The sequence below is a fragment of the Rhinichthys klamathensis genome, unplaced genomic scaffold (genome assembly GCF_029890125.1).
Source record: "Rhinichthys klamathensis goyatoka isolate OS25496 unplaced genomic scaffold, OSU_Roscu_1.1 h1tg000310l_1, whole genome shotgun sequence".
Taxonomy (NCBI): Eukaryota; Metazoa; Chordata; class Actinopteri; order Cypriniformes; family Leuciscidae; genus Rhinichthys; species Rhinichthys klamathensis.
This window is the reverse complement of record NW_026606828.1, coordinates 1,245,910-1,263,721: the sequence shown is the minus strand read 5'-3', so window position 1 is coordinate 1,263,721 and position 17,812 is coordinate 1,245,910. Positions and strand designations below refer to the sequence as shown.

The 17,812-nt window shown below is 36.5% G+C and overlaps 1 protein-coding gene across 4 annotated transcripts in view; it reads right to left on the bottom strand.

The window, feature by feature from the left end:
• magi2b (membrane associated guanylate kinase, WW and PDZ domain containing 2b) overlaps nucleotides 1-17,812 on the bottom strand; it is an 88,162-nt gene that overhangs the window by 10,451 nt on the left and 59,899 nt on the right. For 2 of the 4 annotated variants that reach the window (XM_056270962.1, XM_056270964.1), the window contains exons 7-15: nucleotides 16,751-16,808; nucleotides 16,486-16,607; nucleotides 16,102-16,284; nucleotides 11,853-12,361; nucleotides 10,191-10,356; nucleotides 6,065-6,096; nucleotides 2,555-2,732; nucleotides 1,576-1,691; nucleotides 40-235 (exon numbers count right to left, since the gene is read on the bottom strand). In XM_056270962.1, coding sequence (XP_056126937.1) covers nucleotides 40-235; nucleotides 1,576-1,691; nucleotides 2,555-2,732; nucleotides 6,065-6,096; nucleotides 10,191-10,356; nucleotides 11,853-12,361; nucleotides 16,102-16,284; nucleotides 16,486-16,607; nucleotides 16,751-16,808 — 1,560 coding nt within the window. The remainder of the gene's footprint in view (nucleotides 1-39; nucleotides 236-1,575; nucleotides 1,692-2,554; nucleotides 2,733-6,064; nucleotides 6,097-10,190; nucleotides 10,357-11,852; nucleotides 12,362-16,101; nucleotides 16,285-16,485; nucleotides 16,608-16,750; nucleotides 16,809-17,812) is intronic. The other 2 variants (XM_056270963.1, XM_056270965.1) reach the window with 2 other exon arrangements.

Sequence of the window (17,812 nt, the reverse complement as noted above, 5' to 3'; positions counted from 1 at the left end):
TATAATAGTTGTTTTGTGTCACTGGAGAGTTTTGCTCACCCTGCTGCAGCAGAACCCTCCTCCTGACGGTCAAGGTGACCTGTCCGTTTCGTGCAGCCGCGTGCATGAGGTCGATGACGTAGCGGTGTGGTCTCCCCGCCACGGGCATCCTGTCAACCGAGACCAGCTCATCTCCTGGACGCAGTCTGCCATCGCGCTCCGCGGGGCTGTTCTCTATGATTGCTCCGATCACAATCTGTGGAGAAAAATCAGTCAGCACATTAATATGAACCGACATTCAGTCTCATTATAATATCGTCACCAGTTTTACATTACATGTTTAACTTGTTTTCTTGACTAGCTGATGGGTTTATACATATCTAGCTTGACAGAAAGTCGCTTAACTGCTGGTATTTATTTAAGAAAAGTAAATTAAAATATCAGAGATTACCAAAGACAACTAACTAAGAGACGACCGTTAATAAACTGTCATTTGAAATCCAAGGAAATCCATGACAAATTAGGCTTTAAACAGCCACAATTCTGCTCAGAATCTGTGTAAAATAAAGCAGCACACCTTATATAGGCTACAGTTGCTTTAAATGCTATCAGATGCTAATAATATTTGATATATTCCTTGGTACTGAACAAGGTTAGAGTTATTGCTAATGATAACTATTACGAGGAAGAAAATTAGCAGTAAACAACAATTTTGTTAACTAAAAAAAAAAATAAAGCACTAAGATTTGACCAAATATTCTCATATTTTTTTTGGAAATTGTACACATTTTCAAATATTTCTCAGGCCTGGCTTCAGACTAGCAACGTATTCTGTCAAAACAACACGTCTGATTTACATGTAAAACAACCAATCACGGTTCTGTGTCTCTCGTCACAGGCAGATGGAACGATTTTTGATGGAATGAAATGGAGGAAAACACTGAAATTAAATAAATTAAAAGAAAATTAGATAACTATTTATGGAAAATCCAAGATCAAAACTGAAATCAAAAATAAAAACAAAACAATTAAAGCTGGGCATTATAGTGAAAATATCTCCTTATGAGTAAGTAGTATTATTGTACATCTCAAAATATAATTTTGCTGGAAATGCATCCCCACAATTTTATATACACATTATGCTGAATGCTGAAAATGCAGCTTTGAATCACAGGGATATATTACATTTGAAAAATATATTAAAATGGAAAACAGTTATTCTGAATTGTAATATTATTTCACAATATTAATGTTTTATTGTATTTTTGATTAAATAAATGCAGCCATGATGATCATGAGAGACTTATTTCAACAAACAATTTTAAAAAAATCATACTGACCATAAACTTTCGAATGGTAATGTATATCATTATACAGCCCAGCTCTAATAATTACTGTAAAATTTTCAAAACTATAATAGCCACTATAGTCATATACCATCATATTGTCATGGTATATGCACTAAAAAAAAAACACGATACTGCTAATGTCTTATAAGTAGCTGAAGGAAATGAATTTGTCAGGTGTGTTTCCATCTGCTGCTCGTGGAGCTGTACAGATATGAGCCAGTATCTGTTTATCCTGCCCCATACGAGCCTTGTCACGGGCCTCCGGACTCACAGCCTGCACCGCCTCGTCTCCACCCAGGATCCTGAAGCCGAAGCCGGTCTTCTCACGCAGCAGGTGCACTTCCACTTCCTGGTACTCCACACCTGAGGAACAAGAATAACAGATTAGATCAAGCGCACCCAATTCATGCTGCTTCCTCGGTATGTTTGACATAAAAGCAGAGATCAGGGCTTCTTCAGGAACATCAAACCATCCCTAAACCGAACCACAAGCTGAGGAATCAGAGAACGCCACACGTTATGTAGGTCGGCTGAACCTTCTGATGTACTGGAGAAGAAGAGTATGGTGGTAGACAGAGAGCTAAATATAGAGCCCTAAAGTCACATGGGTTACATAAATTAGCCATTGAAATGTGACTAACGGCATATGTGCTCTGTGACTTAAAGAAAGGGGAAGCAGCACAAAAGACTTGCCTGTACAGTCTGTCAGCGTCCGAGGTGGGATTGGCTCTGTGCGAATGAGAAATGAAAGCTTCAAACTATTTATTCAAAATGTTCAAAAATACTTTGAACTATCAAATGGCTTTATGCTTTATTGAGGCTCATGTGTGGGACGAATCTCAAGGAACCTGTCAAGAATTTTATAGGCTCATATTTCACCCCAAATGAAAAGAAATGAGTTAGAAATTGTCATTGGATTGAAGAAAATTAAAGCCTTTTTTCTAATTGTGACATGATTTATGAAAATGAAGCCTTTCCATAGTCATTAATATAATGTGAAAAAAACTAAATAACATAACATAACATAACATAACATAACAATATACCAGTAATTAGAATTTTGTGAATTCAAAATTAATTACAAAAACAAAAAACAAAAGTAAAACATCCAAAAGCAATACAGTCATGAGAAGTTGGGGAGAACAAAAAAAAACTAACGGTCCAAAAAATGCTTCATTTTTAAGCAAATATATATGTATATAAATGATTCGAATACACCGACTTACGTCTGCTTTCGTAAATGGCACGTGACTTCTCATAGAGGTCGTAGGGGTCAGGCTTGCCCAGGTGGAAGCCCTCTGTGTCCGGAACGGAGGAGCGATGGAGCGTCTGTCCGGGATGTGGAGCGCCGTGGGGGAGCAAAGCGGCCGACAAGCTGGTCTGGGGGCTTCCTTGAGGGTCCCACTGCGAGGACAATACAGACATAGACGGGTTTGAGTGGATAATACACATACATACACTAAAAAGTTCCGAATCTCCTATGTAGATCCTTTAAAAGATCAAGCAGAGAAGATTGGGTGTATCATCATTCAGACCCCTGTCATTACTCCTGTCCTCTTTCTGAGAGGAGAGAGTTTAGCAGTCCAATCGCTCTCTGGAGGTTCAGCGAAGGAGACGAATTAAGCCCTAAGTGTGGGACTAAAGTGTGAAGCGAAGTGTCTGTGCTACAGTCATGCGCCCCGGGGGCTAATGGATCCTATTTCCTGTGAGCTGTTCATTTCACCTGCAGCTTTCTGCTTAACCTGCCAATTCCATTACGAGCCCTGAATCCAGCCGAACTGGACGGCTTCCTGAAAATGATGTACCTCACACTGGCATGAAAGTGAACTCACATGAAATTTGATATCAAGCCTAGTTCTAGAAAGACCTAAATGAGTTAAATGAAATGTTCCGTTACTTTACAAGGCTTCGGAGAAATTAACCTGAGATGAGTAGTCCGTTTAGTTTCTCAAACAGCATTTGTAGACCTGCAATGTAATTAAGGCATGTAAAACTAAGGAAAATTATACCAGAGAACTAAAAACCCTGGGAAGAATTTGTTTGTTGTGGGATAGTGACAAGAGCAGCCTGCATGTTCTGTTAAAGGGATAGTTCACCCAAAAATGAAAATTCTGTCACCCTCATGTTGGATACTTTTTTCGAGAATACTTTTTGTGCGAAAAAACAAAACAAAAATAACGACTTTATTCAACTATTCATTTCCTTCTATGTGGGCCTCGCTTCTGGGTTGTACGTCAGAATGTAGGCTCACTATTGGCCAACGCTGGTCATGTGTGTGATGCGCGTTATGCTGGCCAATAGTGAGCCTACATTCTGACGTACAACCCAGAAGCGCTGCGCTGTTACACTACGCACAAAAAGTATTCTCGTCGCTTGATAAACTGAAGATTGAGCCACTGTAGTCACTTGGACTATTTTAACGATGTCTTTAATAACTTTCTGGGCCGGCAAGTTTCAATTACAATAGAAGCCTATGGAGGAGTGATCCAGCTCTCAGATTTAATCAAAAATATCTTAATTTGTGTTCCGAAGATTAACGAAAGTCTTACGGGGTTGGAACAACATGAGGGTGAGTAATTACTGACAGAATTTTCATTTTTGGGTGAACTATCCCTTTAAATATCCCCTCTCGCTGGAATACTTTATTCTGATTGGTCAATTAGAATTAACCAATCCTGCAGGTAAATATTTTTTGTATAAAGGCCACCAAGCTAATTTTTATTTTCTTATATATATATATATATATATATATATATATATATATATATAAATGACATCTAAAAAACAGATTTATTAAAATAAAAAATAATGCAAAATACATTTTCATGGTCTTAAAAAAATATATGGTTAATACATTTTCTCAATTTACTCACCATTGGCCAGAGTGGGAACAAATAATATTTTGGACCCTTCTGAAAGGGTTTTAATCATGCTGAAGTGGTTTGTTTGGTGAAATAAATAACCTGTGAATAAAATACATAAGAAAATCCCACAGATTTGGAGTGACATGAGGTTGAGTATACGATGACAGAATTTTCATTTTTGCGTGAACCCTCTTAAATATTTCAACTTCAAATGAATCCATTTTCAGAAACGAGGAGTTTTGTTTTTAAATCCGCCAGAGCTATAAATCACACGGCAGCATGATTGAGTCCGCGGGTCTCCAGGACAGAGGAGGAGGAATATCAATTGAGTATCACCTGCATAATCTTTGCTCGGAATAATTTCTCTTCATGATAAACACATTCTAGCGCGCACCTCTCACACTCACACACACACATTAATAAGGCACACTTTGCTGTCAGTTAAAGCTTTTTGTTTGCTAATGCAGCAGCACAAGAGTCATACTGATTAAGTACGCCACCCATGGCGGCTGCTTTAATGCATCTGTCACCCGGGACACCTCCATGTCGGGTTTCATCAGAGTGTTATCCAGCGTGCCGCTGAACACGTGCTGAGACTAAGAACTCGTGGCTGCGGTTTGTCTTTAACAGAGATTGGAGATTGATGCTGCAACCGCTCTGAGCTGCCGAGGGATTTCGGCCATCAGACACTAGTCCAAGATCTTTGCTAAAGGACAGCGGATAGCCAGAGGTGTGCAGGTGGTCAAATCGTCTTACGTTACATAAAAACATGATTTGATCATTTCTCCAGCAAACACTGACGCAGAATGTCAAAATTCCATCAGCATACCTGTCGAAATTATCTATCAATTCAAAAGCAAATATGGGCAGAAAATGCTGAAAAATCTTACACTACACAGTTTGAACTTATTCTACTTTACATATGTTTATAGGCAAATATGCAATCCAATGATTAGCCTTAACTATCCATAAAAAAACTCAAATAAACAAACTAAAATGTTGTAACATTTGATTAATTTATATAAAACTAGAGTTTAAAATCATTCATATAAAAATAGAATACTACTGATAAAACACAATGTGCATCTTTACACTTTTTCATATGAATAGGATCTGTATTTGTTTGATTCACTTCAAAGAACCGACTCAGTCATTTGTTTGGGAATGTGACTACACTGTTACAATATATTTGTGTTTGATTCATTACAAAGAACAACTTATTATTAGAGTTCTGGAATCAGACCACACTTGTTGCACTGTATGTGTTTATTTCACTAGAAGATCCATCTCGTAAGAGTCATTTGGACTACACTGGTTGCTATATATGTATTTGAGTCACTGAAAAGGGCAATTCGTACACAGTACTTTATGTTGTGTCGAATTGTTGGCCAATTCGCCTGAATTCATATAATCTCACGCGATCTGGTTACGCCCCACTGACCTTATGTGCAGAGGTGGACCTTCATGCTGGATTAAAAAAAAAAAGTTTCTGCTTCCATATGAATTTGCAACCTCATAAGAGTTTTCTCATGAGATCAGGTTGGCTCAGAAGAGCCATTCGTTCAGGAATTGAACTACTCTTCTTGCAGATCTATACAGGCGGAGCTGGGGAAGGTGGAGGGTTTCTGAAAGTGCGCTGCAGAGTGCTAACAGCAACACTACCAGTATTTAAATGTTGAGCCGCAGCTCATTGGCTGCTGATGCAACAGCAACCAATCAGCTGCGCTATAACTATCAAATGAGTTAAGGACCTATCAGCCTGCGCCATCTAGAGTTTCAAGACAGAACTTGGCATTTTAATGTCAAGGTCAGTTCACGAACATGCAAAAACAAACACTTGTTTGAGAAACTAAATATTTGAAATCTATTTACCTGTTTTGTGGGATCCCAGGGTGAAAAGAGGCCTGAGAGAAAAGGAAAGAGAAAGAATATTATTAGATATTCCTTAAAGAGAAATTAACACATTTTTCATATTAGTCACATAATATTCACCCCTTTTTCTCTTCACTTCGTTGTCCTGTAGGCTCTTAAGTGAGGGAAGTTTATTGCATTTATTTTTGAGGTAATTACATCATTAGCTTTGATTAGCTTTGAGCAGAAGCCAAACTCTGTAAGACACTAAACTAGATTTTTACAACTCTTGCAACTTTCAGTCAGTTCTGAATCATCATACTGAAATCATAATGGCCAGCAATGCTTTTAGCTTATGTGTTGTATTAGCGTCCTTATATCAGTATCTGTACAAATATCTGTAATAAAATTGCACATTATATTAGTATTAATAGCAGAAGTAAAATAATAATTTTTATTATTGATATTTTTTGATACATCAACGCATTTATAAAAATGTATTTATGGACATACTACATATATTTACTTGAGAAGAAAATGGGGATTAGATTTTTTTTCTGACTTTATAGACATTGTTTTCTTTTCTTGCTTTATGAAAAAAAAATGCTAAAAGGGTCAGAAAAATAAACATCAAAATACATTAGTCATTGTTTCACACAATTTTGAAAAATAATTCAAATGATTAAGAATATTATACTAAATATTGCTCAACATGCTTCCTAATAATAATCTAAATCACCTAAATAAACAATTTACAAATAAAAAGATTATTTAATTAAAAGAAATATATATTATTAAGTATCTTACAGACTACATTAGGTTACAAAAATGGAAAGCCATTTTTAAGGGTCAGATCTGGTAGAAACTATAGTTAAAACTGCACATTTTTACAGCGAGTAAAGAACTACCATAATACTGTTTTTTCAGTATTAAGTTCTCCATATAATAAAATTCATGATGTGCATTTGTGATATGACTGTGATAAGAAGAAGGTTGTTTAAAATTCATCTGCAATGTGATTATACCATGACCAGAGGTGCTGGAAGAATAATGAGTTATGACTTTTCATTTCTCAGTCTCATACATGTTTCTTTCAATAACATGGATTATATATATAGTCTTTGTGCATTCACACAAACGCACGCGCGCGCACGTGTGTGTGGCCTGTACGTATGGGTGTGTGTATGTGAGTATTTGTAGCACAAGGCAGGGGGGCAATGCGTTTTTATGCCTACTTAAACTAACAGGATTACATCAAACGCTATATGACCAGGACACGACTTGGCAGCGAAGAGCTAAACATAAAGCCTCGGGCAAACATGCACAGTCGTGCCACTCCATAAGTCCTCATCCTCCCCCAATACATCACAAAAGATGCCATATGGACAACAAAGACCAAAGAACTTCAGTGTAACTCGCATGCAAAACCTCAAAAAAAAATTGTTCTCTTATTGATTGATTGATTGCTTTTAATCTGACTTGAACACTGAAACAACCTTTAAAAAAGTAAAAGATTTGTTGAATGCCATGTTATGGCAATGGCATCAGTCGCCTCATGCTTCCTTGGGTTTCGTTCATGTCACGAGTCTCTCTCAGGTGAAGTCTGAAAGGTGAGGGATTCGGGGTGACTGTCATGTCTGTGTACTGCAAGACCCAGATGGAATAGAGCCAAGAGGATGTAAGAGACCTGCTGAAATGCCACGGCCCTGATGATATTTCCGACAGTCCGGGAAGTCAGAAGAGTATAGTTATCACCTCGCACCTGCCTGTCCAGTCCTACTCGAGATGTCAATAATCCTGACAAAAGAACTGCAGAGAGGAAGACGGACAGTGATATTGTGCTCTGACTGCGGCACTAATAAGGTAGAGAAATGCTTGAAGAATTCGAAATGGGAATCGTAAGCATTTCTGGTTCCTTAACGCTTCCATCAGTGATTCTTTTAGTACTTTGGAAACATTCAGAAATAAATGCATTTCTTATTGCATTAAGAAATATTGCATTATTGCATCTTATTGCATTTACCTGCCAAATGAGATCATTTCAGATTTTAACAGAAATAAATCTAATGAAATTACTGCAAAAGTTACATTTATACAGGGTGTTTATATGGGTGCAAATGCAATTCAATAACTGGTACTAACTAGGGCTGGACGAAATATTGAATATTTGCAATATATATTTGTTATGCTTTTGCTGGCAGAATTACATGCAAGTAAATATTGTTATTTATTTCTATGTATTGTTTTGTTATAATGGTGCATATAAACAAAACCAGATTAAGTATATATATTTTTCTTTTGTTTATTTAGTAAAAAACTCATTCATTTTAATTAGATTTTTTAATGTATTTTACTTTTAACATTTTTGAAAAAATGGTCCCTCATATTCAGTGTTATTTTAGTATTATTTACATTAATTTTAGTATTTATCTTTGTATTATTTGTATTCATAATATTTCGAATTTCCTATTAATTTTATGCTGTTTTAGTAATTTTGTTATTGTCATTGTTCTTTTGTCCTTTATTATTTTTTAATAGATTTATTTAATCATTTTTATTTTAGTTTTAGTAATTTTAGATTTTCTTTTCATTTTGTCCACCTAGATTTACTTTATTTCAATTACGGAAAACGATTTAATAGTTCAAGTTTACAACAACACTGCTTTGATTATAAAACACAAATTTGAGTTAAGTAATACCTTTCCAGAAATATATATATTTTTTTTTTAAATATCAAAATATATACTCAATATGACAAAATGTTGAGTTTTATTTTTATAGCTATAATCACCCATGTCCTAATCCTAACTAAACACTATTAAATAAAAATACTAAAAATATATATATTTTTATACACATTTCTTATTTATTTAAAAAGATTAAGTGAAAAGTATTTCAACTCCGGTAAGAATTCTGGATATTTGCTCTTGTCCTGGTGTGAAATTATGCTCGTCTTGACATTTATTTGCCCATTCATCCTGTTGCTTTAAATAGATAAATCCATGTAAATTTATGTAAATTATGATAATATAAACTCTTCACGTCACTAAGAATAAATTATGTCTCCTCAATCAGCATCTATTTCTGTGTATTCCCTCAGTGCTACCTGCAGGGAAGTAACAGGCTCTGATTGGTCTGTTTGCTGAACGCCCCGCCCCCCTTCAGCCACTCTGCATTCTGATTCGTCTGCCTGTTTATCTCCACCAGCTCAGTGTGGGAGGTGTGCTTTAATTAGACGACTGGGGAAAAGAGCTGTGAACATGGCCGGCGCAGGCCGTGCTCTTGGCAGAGCGCCGGCAGGAAACTGAATGGTCTCGCACTCAGCCAGTGAGTCACGTGGGACGTCTCTCGCTCCGCTACAAGAGGCCTTGGAGTGTTTGCTGAGCGGTCCTTTAAGACCGTAGCCTTCGATATAGTCATGAAACTCGCAGAGGAGGTGAGAACAGACACACGGTGTAATTGGCAGAATGCATTGGTGTAATTACTTGATTGGTAGTGGTTCAGAGAAATGGACAAGCATCTTAAGAACTCATATCAGGCTTACTTACTATACACATGGAGAGACTTTAGCGTCCTTCAAGATCGTTTCTATTAATTGCCTCATTAATTTTCATTCTAAGAATATCCTAATTATAAAGGGTGATAAAATATTACACTCTGCATGGACATTTTAATGAAAGTAAGCACTCTGATAAGTGGACTCGCATGGAATTAGTAGATTAGCTAGGCTTCAGTCTGAATATGCTAATAACTGTCACCAGCTCTTGCCAAGAGATGATACAGTGTGCAATATTGCGAAGGCTTTGCTAAAATTTCCCCAAAACAGCTCATCAGCTTCAGTTATTCTGAAAGAAAACAGTTTGAGTCTGAAAAATCGAGATGCACTGGCAATGTACATCTAGGTCTCTATAATAGGAGTATTTCTCTCCTCTTATTTCAAAATCTTGACGAATCAAAGCTAAAGGCAAATTAAGCTGAAGTTCAGCGAGCTAGAAATGACTAAAAACTGAAGCACTGATATTTTCATTTGGCTTCCAATACATACGTGAACATTTCACTTTGCCAAAGTCCAGAATAGATTGCAGGCAACCTTCAGTACCTTTCTGATGAACTTGGTTTCAAAAATGAAGAGTGTAAATGTGCGCACCTGCTGCTGCTCCTCTCTGAATGACAAGCGTAGCCTCTGTTCCCACTGGACAGTCCTTGAGCAGCTGCACCACCTGTGTGTGGTTGAGTCCCTGGAGACCCTTCTGATTAATCTCCACCATCAAGTCTCCTTCACATAACCCTGGACAACCCTGCGGCTCCAGAACCTGATCACAACGTATAGAAACAGTTATGACACATAAACCTGCATATGAGCATTAAGAGCATTTATCTACAATAATAAATATATTTGGTTATATTTCTTATTTTATATATACAGTGCTGGTCAGAATTAATCTGCATTGTTTATCCTTTTAAAATGTAAAATTTTTTTAATGCAAAAATCTATTTTTTTGGGCCTAATTTTCTGCCAGAGGTCCTGGACTTCTTGTTCAGATACATGGCATCATGGATTCGATCAAATACCAACAGATAAAAAATCAAACCCTGACCGCCTGTGCTAGAAATCTTATAACGGGCCGTGTGTGGATCTTCCATCAGGACAACGGTCCAAAACAAACATCAAAATCAACACAAAAATGTGTCACTGAACACCAAACCAGCATCTGGCCGTCCCAGTCCCTGACCTGAACCCTATAGAAGATGAGTGAGCTGAACTGAAGAGAAGAAGCACCAACATGGATCTGTGAATCTGCAGGATCTGGAGAGATTCTGTATGGAGGAATGGACTCTGATCTCTGGTCAGGTGTTCTCCAAACTCATCAGGCATTATAGGAGAAAACTCACAGCTGTTATCTTGGCAAAAGGAAGTTGCAAAAAGTATTTAATAAAAGGGGGCAAATAATTGTTCCCAAAGTGTTTTGGAGAAAAACATTTATTTAAAAATGTGATTCCCCCCACTTTCAATTATTTTACTTCAATGAAAGGTTAGATTTTTGCTAATTGTTTTAATAAAATATCAAAAGGATTAACAATGCAGATTTATTTTTTACAGCCATATTTACCTAGGGGGCAAGCACCAGCACTGTATATATATATATATATATATATATATATAAACATATATTCAGATAAATCATATAATTATATTATATTTAATATTTAATAATTAGTCGTGTATATATTTTTTCCATTGGTGTAGTGGCCAAAAGTGATGTCCGTAGGGAATATTCATTTTTATAACCCTACAAGTTCGATAAAATTATCAAAATATGAGCAAAATATATTTTTAAATGTTCTAAGTATGAAGGAAAAACAAACACTAAACTTGGTTAAGGTATTTACTGTATCTGACAAAATTATTTGGCAAAAAGGGCAAGCTACAAGTTTTATTTTACTATGCAAAAACACCAAAAAACAAAAAGCATACATTGACTACAACTTTTTAATATTTCATTGGTTCTCTCTTGTTTTTGCATGTGTTCATAATTTCTTGGTATGACAGCCTGGCCAAAAATGATGTCCACAAAATTTGGCATGTTTCATTGGATTATTACAAATTAAACTCCAAGCACAATACGTAATATGATTACAAAATCTTTAACAAATTTCGAATAATATTAAACAAAAGTGTGGAAGATGCCAATTATCCTAGGCCGGACATTACTTTTGGCCACTACTGTGTATATATATATATATATATATAATTTAATTAGAGTTTGAATCCACTGCATTAAAATGTTTGTTAATGGAATCAGCGTACCTGTTTGACTCTCTGCCCTGTGGGACTGTCCGCTATGGTGAACCCGAAACCCTCGGCACCTTTGGTTATAGTGAGACTCAGAAGCTCAGGGACCACTTGAGCCCCAGTGGTTGCTCCCGAGGATGACGCCATGGAGACGCTGTCATCAGGTGGGGGTCCCGGTGTGGTCAGGGATGGAGGTTGCGAGCCGTCCAGGTGGGTGTCTCCAGGGTGGGGATGAGGGGGAAGGCCCTCGCCGTGCTCAGGTACTAAGCGGCCAGTCAAAGACATGTACTCCATGTAATTTTCATAGCTGTTCCTTCCATTGAGCAGCAACGGATGATCCACTAGGCCCAAAGGGGGCATGGAAGAGCTAGCGGAGGGGTCCTCTGGGTCGTAAGGGAGGGGGTATCCCCTACACAGCACCAGGGTAACGCTCTGGCCAATGGGGACTGACTGGAAGAGCTTCACCACATCGGCATGGGTTGTGCCCAAGACACAGATGTCATTGATGTAGACAATCACATCACCTGATGAAGAAATGACAAAAATATGAGAGTACTAAACACGCAAATTTAAACAAAATATGAAGCACCACACTCCCAAGAGCATTATGTCATCGCTGTCACATCTACCACTTGCTCAGAGTGCGTATGCACATAAATTAGCTTCATCATGAGGCTCTTACAAAACATAATTATGCTGCCTTCTGAACGGGTGTTCACACTGAGAGGTTTACAATGAAAAAGCAACTGCAAGTCATTCATTTTCAATGAAACCAGTTTAATTCTAATGGCATGACCAACCAATGTTTTATAATGAAGTAGAGAAGACTGCAAATGAGCAATGCGATGACAACCAATGAGAGAGAGTGATACAGTTACAGGATACAGTTGTCGAGCAAGTGCGCCCTGTGTTCCCAACAAGAAGAATAAAAATGAATCGACACTGTAAAAAAGCAATCCTAGAATGCCCTGCGAATCAGTGGGAAAAAAAACGAAAAATCTAGAAATATATTTATTTTATTCAATACTGTAAAGTATGATATTCTTACTCAGTATTTGTGTATTATATGTATTTGTGCTTATTAGCATATCACGCTGTTAGCTTAGCAACATGCTAACATAAAATTCCATTTAAGATTCCATTCCATTGAAAATCAACTGTAAGTCTAGTCTCCGGCGTATTTCACACGAGTGACGTGCAAAGTTGTCCTCTTAAGGCTCAATCACATCAAGAACATTAACTAGGGGTGTAACAATATATCGTGTCACAATATATCGCAATACACAAATGCAACAATATGTATCGTATCGTGGATAGTGAAAATATGTATTGTGTATAGTTCCCCCAAAATAAAAATTAATGTGTGAGAAATAATTCAAGTTTTCAGAGTTTTAGTGTCAGTACTACATTAAACTGCTATATATAATGTTGAATGTAATTTATAATAATGCAATGAGGGAATATTTGTGGTTTCTGATAATACCAAATGTCTGATGTTACCAGTAAAAAGTGGCTTTAAATATATTTAGTCAGTGACAATGCAAGATAATCCGTCTAAAATAATTCTGTATTTTCATCTTCATAATCATGAATATTGTTATTCTGGTGTCTCTATTGTCCTGTGCTTTGGGTTTCCAGCACCAAGTCCAAGTCTATTCATTTACACACACAATGTAATAAAATGGAACACTAAGTGCAAATAGCCTACCTTGCTGGCAGAGGCTATTTACACTAGATCCGCCCACTGGCATCTGGTTGGGCCAGACAAAATTACAGAACAGTAGCAATAGTGTAGGGGTAAGGCACATGACAGACAGTTTTGACGCAAATCGACCCGAGTTCGAATCCGCCTTTTGCCAAACTCGCTCTACACCCTTTTCCAATCACATATCAGATCGGAAAGGCATTTATTTTCAATAAAAATTAAGAAAATATTCAAAAAGTTGAAATAAAGTGTCTAACGTGCGTGTAATAATTAAGTGTTTATCGGTTAGGGTTAGGTGTAGGGAGGGCTTTATTGTCCCAATAAGGCGGCATCCATTTAAAAAATGTAATAAATATAATAATTTACACTCTGTTATTATTATACCGTTTAATGTACGACAACACTGAGGTGCAAATAGTATCTGCCACTATTTATAAGTATAAATATCATCTAACTACTATTTACACGTGCAAATAGCCGCTGTCTAATAAAATAGCCGTTGTTTGACCCACGTGTTTACTAAATCCTATCACTTTGGATTAAAGTCATCTCCACGCGCACACACACAGAAAGTCAGTTGCATAAGTGCAGACAGTTGTAGATACCGACTGAGCGACGTATCAGCAAAGCTGGCCAATAATGAGACGTCTCTGTAAGAAAGGCAACCTAAGGCCTGTTGAAACTGCACAAGCCAACTGTGTATGTGTGTACAGAATAGAGTAGGACTTCTATAAAAGGACCCTGTTCCCCCATCAAAAGTGGATAAAACACACAAGATCCCACCAAAGCCCAAATTGCAATGTTAGCTGGAGGCATATGCAAATTAAGCCACTGCCAGCATCATTATCTGTGAGGGCCTTGGGAAGTGATGTCATCTTCACAGCTCACAGTTGTGATACACTTCTAAAGTTAAAACATGATCAAGGAAACGAACAAGCCATCCAGAAAGGTAGAATCGCAGCGAGGACATAGGATTTCCTTACTAGGTTAAGAGTTCCTCTAAGAGAACAGAGAACTTATGAAAAAGCAGCAAATAAGCCTACGGTGTCCGCCTGTGATGACTCACTCAAATACACTCTTTCATCAGAGAAAAACACAATGCGACAACCGTGACCTTGCGCTAGCTCTGTGCAAGCTATTAGAGACTGTTGTCAAGCGGTGGCTACAGAGATAATGATTTCCTAGTCCATGCACTGAAGGTTTTCTCCTGAGATGTGAGGTCACTGCTCAGCCCTGCTTATATATTGATAAGTGTTAGCATATTAAAAGGGGGCATATTGTAATTCTAAACAGTCCACTGAAGCAGGGAAATTAGGCTTTGCTGGCATTGTTTGTCTTTCTTAGCAACAGTAACTATGGTTGGGGTGACAATCATTGGTAATAAAACTGAAAGGTGTCACTGAATTGATCTGAATAGGCAGATTAACATTTTCCCTTGTGTAGGCAGCATGCATCTTTCATAAAGAAGTCAATCCCAGAATGCACTGCGACAGGGGAGTAACATCATCCAAGATGATGGACAAAACAAGAAAAATGTTGATAATCACATTAAAAAATTATATATACACACAAACTGTCTTATATATATAAAAACATATTTTCATCAGCCATTACTCCAGTCTTCGGTGTCACATGATGCTTCAGAAATCATTCTAATATGCTGATTTATTATCAAACTTGGAAACAGTTGTACTGCTAAATATTTTTTTACAACCTGTGATATTTTTTCAGGATTCTTTGATAGATAAAAGCATTTATTTAAAATTGAAACCTTTTGTAACAACTTTTTTGAAAGAAATTAATACTTTTATTCAACAAGGATATGTTAAATTGATAAAAAGTGACAGTAAAAATGTATATTGTTAAAATATCAGTCAGCTCGACATTGATAACATTGATAATAAATCAGCACTAGAATGATTTCTGAAAGATCATGTGACACTGAAGACTGGGGTAATGAAGCTGAAAATTCAGCTTTGATCACAGGAACAAATTACATTTTAAAGTATATCAAAATAGAAAACCATTATTTTAAATTGTAATAATATTTTACAATATTACTGTTTTTCTCTATTTTTGATCAAATAAATGCAGGCTTGGTGAGCCTTTTTTTCAAAAACATTAAAACTTTCCAAACTTTTGACAAGTACTGTATATATTTTTCATAGTTGTGCTGTTTTCTCATAGAATTAGAGTGATTATTAAAAATGTATTTAATAACAATCTTTATTGTTATAGTTATTGTCCTTTGTGTGAGCGGGTCTTTAAGGTACGGTCACATTTACCGAAATTGAGCGAATATTTGCAGGTACATTTTATTATTATATTTGTATTTTTAACAGTTATTATCTTAATAAATAAATTACAAAAATGATTAGCAATTTAACAAAATAACAAATACTTATATACTATAAAGATATTCAATACCTATATAATAGAAATATTATTAATAATATCAAAGTTTCATAGATTCATAACCCTTCATCCACCCTTCTGCTAGAATATAGCAAACTTTTAAAGTTGAACACTAAGAGGCCCTGACTTCCTTGACCTTCTCACCTGTGTCCATCTTGCCATCCTGGGCAGCAGGTCCTTCAGGTATAACGCTCTTGACCTGTAGGAACTCATCCGGCTCGTCCCCACCAATGATGGTGAAGCCGAATCCCATGTTACTCTTCTGCAGCACCGTGGTGAGGAACGTCCCTTTGAGTTGCGTGGCGTCCCTCGTGAATGGAGGCTTTTCTGTGAAGACAAACACACATGAACAATCAGAGGAATGCACTGCACACTGCACAACCACCTCTACTGCATGGTCTTTGGTGCTTCGGTAACTGAGCTAAAGTGACATGAAAGTAGGGCACACCTGAGCAACCCAAAACCGAGGAACACCAACAAACCAATTGGGTGAAGATGGCAAATATGGGCCACAGAGAAAAGAAGTACCTCTATATATCGTGGGCAATGGCAGCGCCGATAGACCTTGACTTTGCATTTGATGTTGCTGTTGGATCCTTCGTTTGGCCTCTAGGACTGGGTTCTCAAACTGTGTCCTTCTGTTAATGTGGCTGCGGGGCAGAACGAGCAGATATTTAAATCACGCTGGGACCCTCCCTCCCCCGGCGAACTTATTGAAGAGAATGACGCGGATGATTCGGGGTCGGATTCTGCAAATACTTGGTGCTTGATAAAAGAAATTTGATCAACTTACTCAACATAGTAACTGCCATAAATAGGGTCGTCTATTTTCTCCCAGCCATATGGAAGTTCTGTAGAAAGAAAAAAATAAGATGGTCGGCACCTCGTTGCAAACGTTCTTTATCCCCGTTGCACGTTAACCCGTATTTAATGTAGTCTGGGTTGTTTTGTCTGTTTCCTTGCATAGTTCTGTTTATGTTTTTGGGGGATTTTATATATAAATCGATCAATCCCGATTAATCACATTGAATATATTATATATATATATATATATATATATATATATATGCATGCATGTGCGTGTATGTGTACAATATCTGTGTGTGTACAATAAATATATATATACAATATATAATGTATAATATATATATACACACACACACACATATATATTATATATTAACAAACTTTTATGTTAGATGCGATTAATCAAGATTAATTGATTTGCCGGTATTAAATGTATGTATATATATTGTTGTGAAACTAGTCAAAATTAACTTTTTTGTAATTGGAATAAAGCTGAAATAAAGTAAAAACAAATATTACATAAAAAAAATTCTAAACATTTTAAGTTTAAGTTCTACAATTACTAAAATTAACACTGAAATAAAAATAAGTTCAAACTAAACAGAAATAAAAACAAAATCTAAAAACAACGACAAAAGTACATAAAATGAAACAAAAAATAAAAGCTATACCAAAAAATATATATATGTAATTTTATTGAATATTTATATTTTTTATTCTGATCATTTTTTAATTTAACCTGTGAACATTTTTTATTATTCCAAGCACGTGGAATTTGCATTGTTTATGAAATGAGTTATATCAATGAGTTTTCCTTGCCTTGCCTTGATGCTGCATTATTTAATCAGGCTTCAAATTAAGTATTACTATTCACTTTTATGTTCATAAATAGTTACAATAACATTGAAAGGTGAGCCTGAGTGTTTAAAACCTTCAGATGCAAGAAGCTTAAAATGAGCTATTTAATGCATGGCACGAAGCATGCGAGTCATGAAAACATTTCTCACAGTTTTCATTATAGTGAAGCCCAGTCCAGTAAATCAATAAC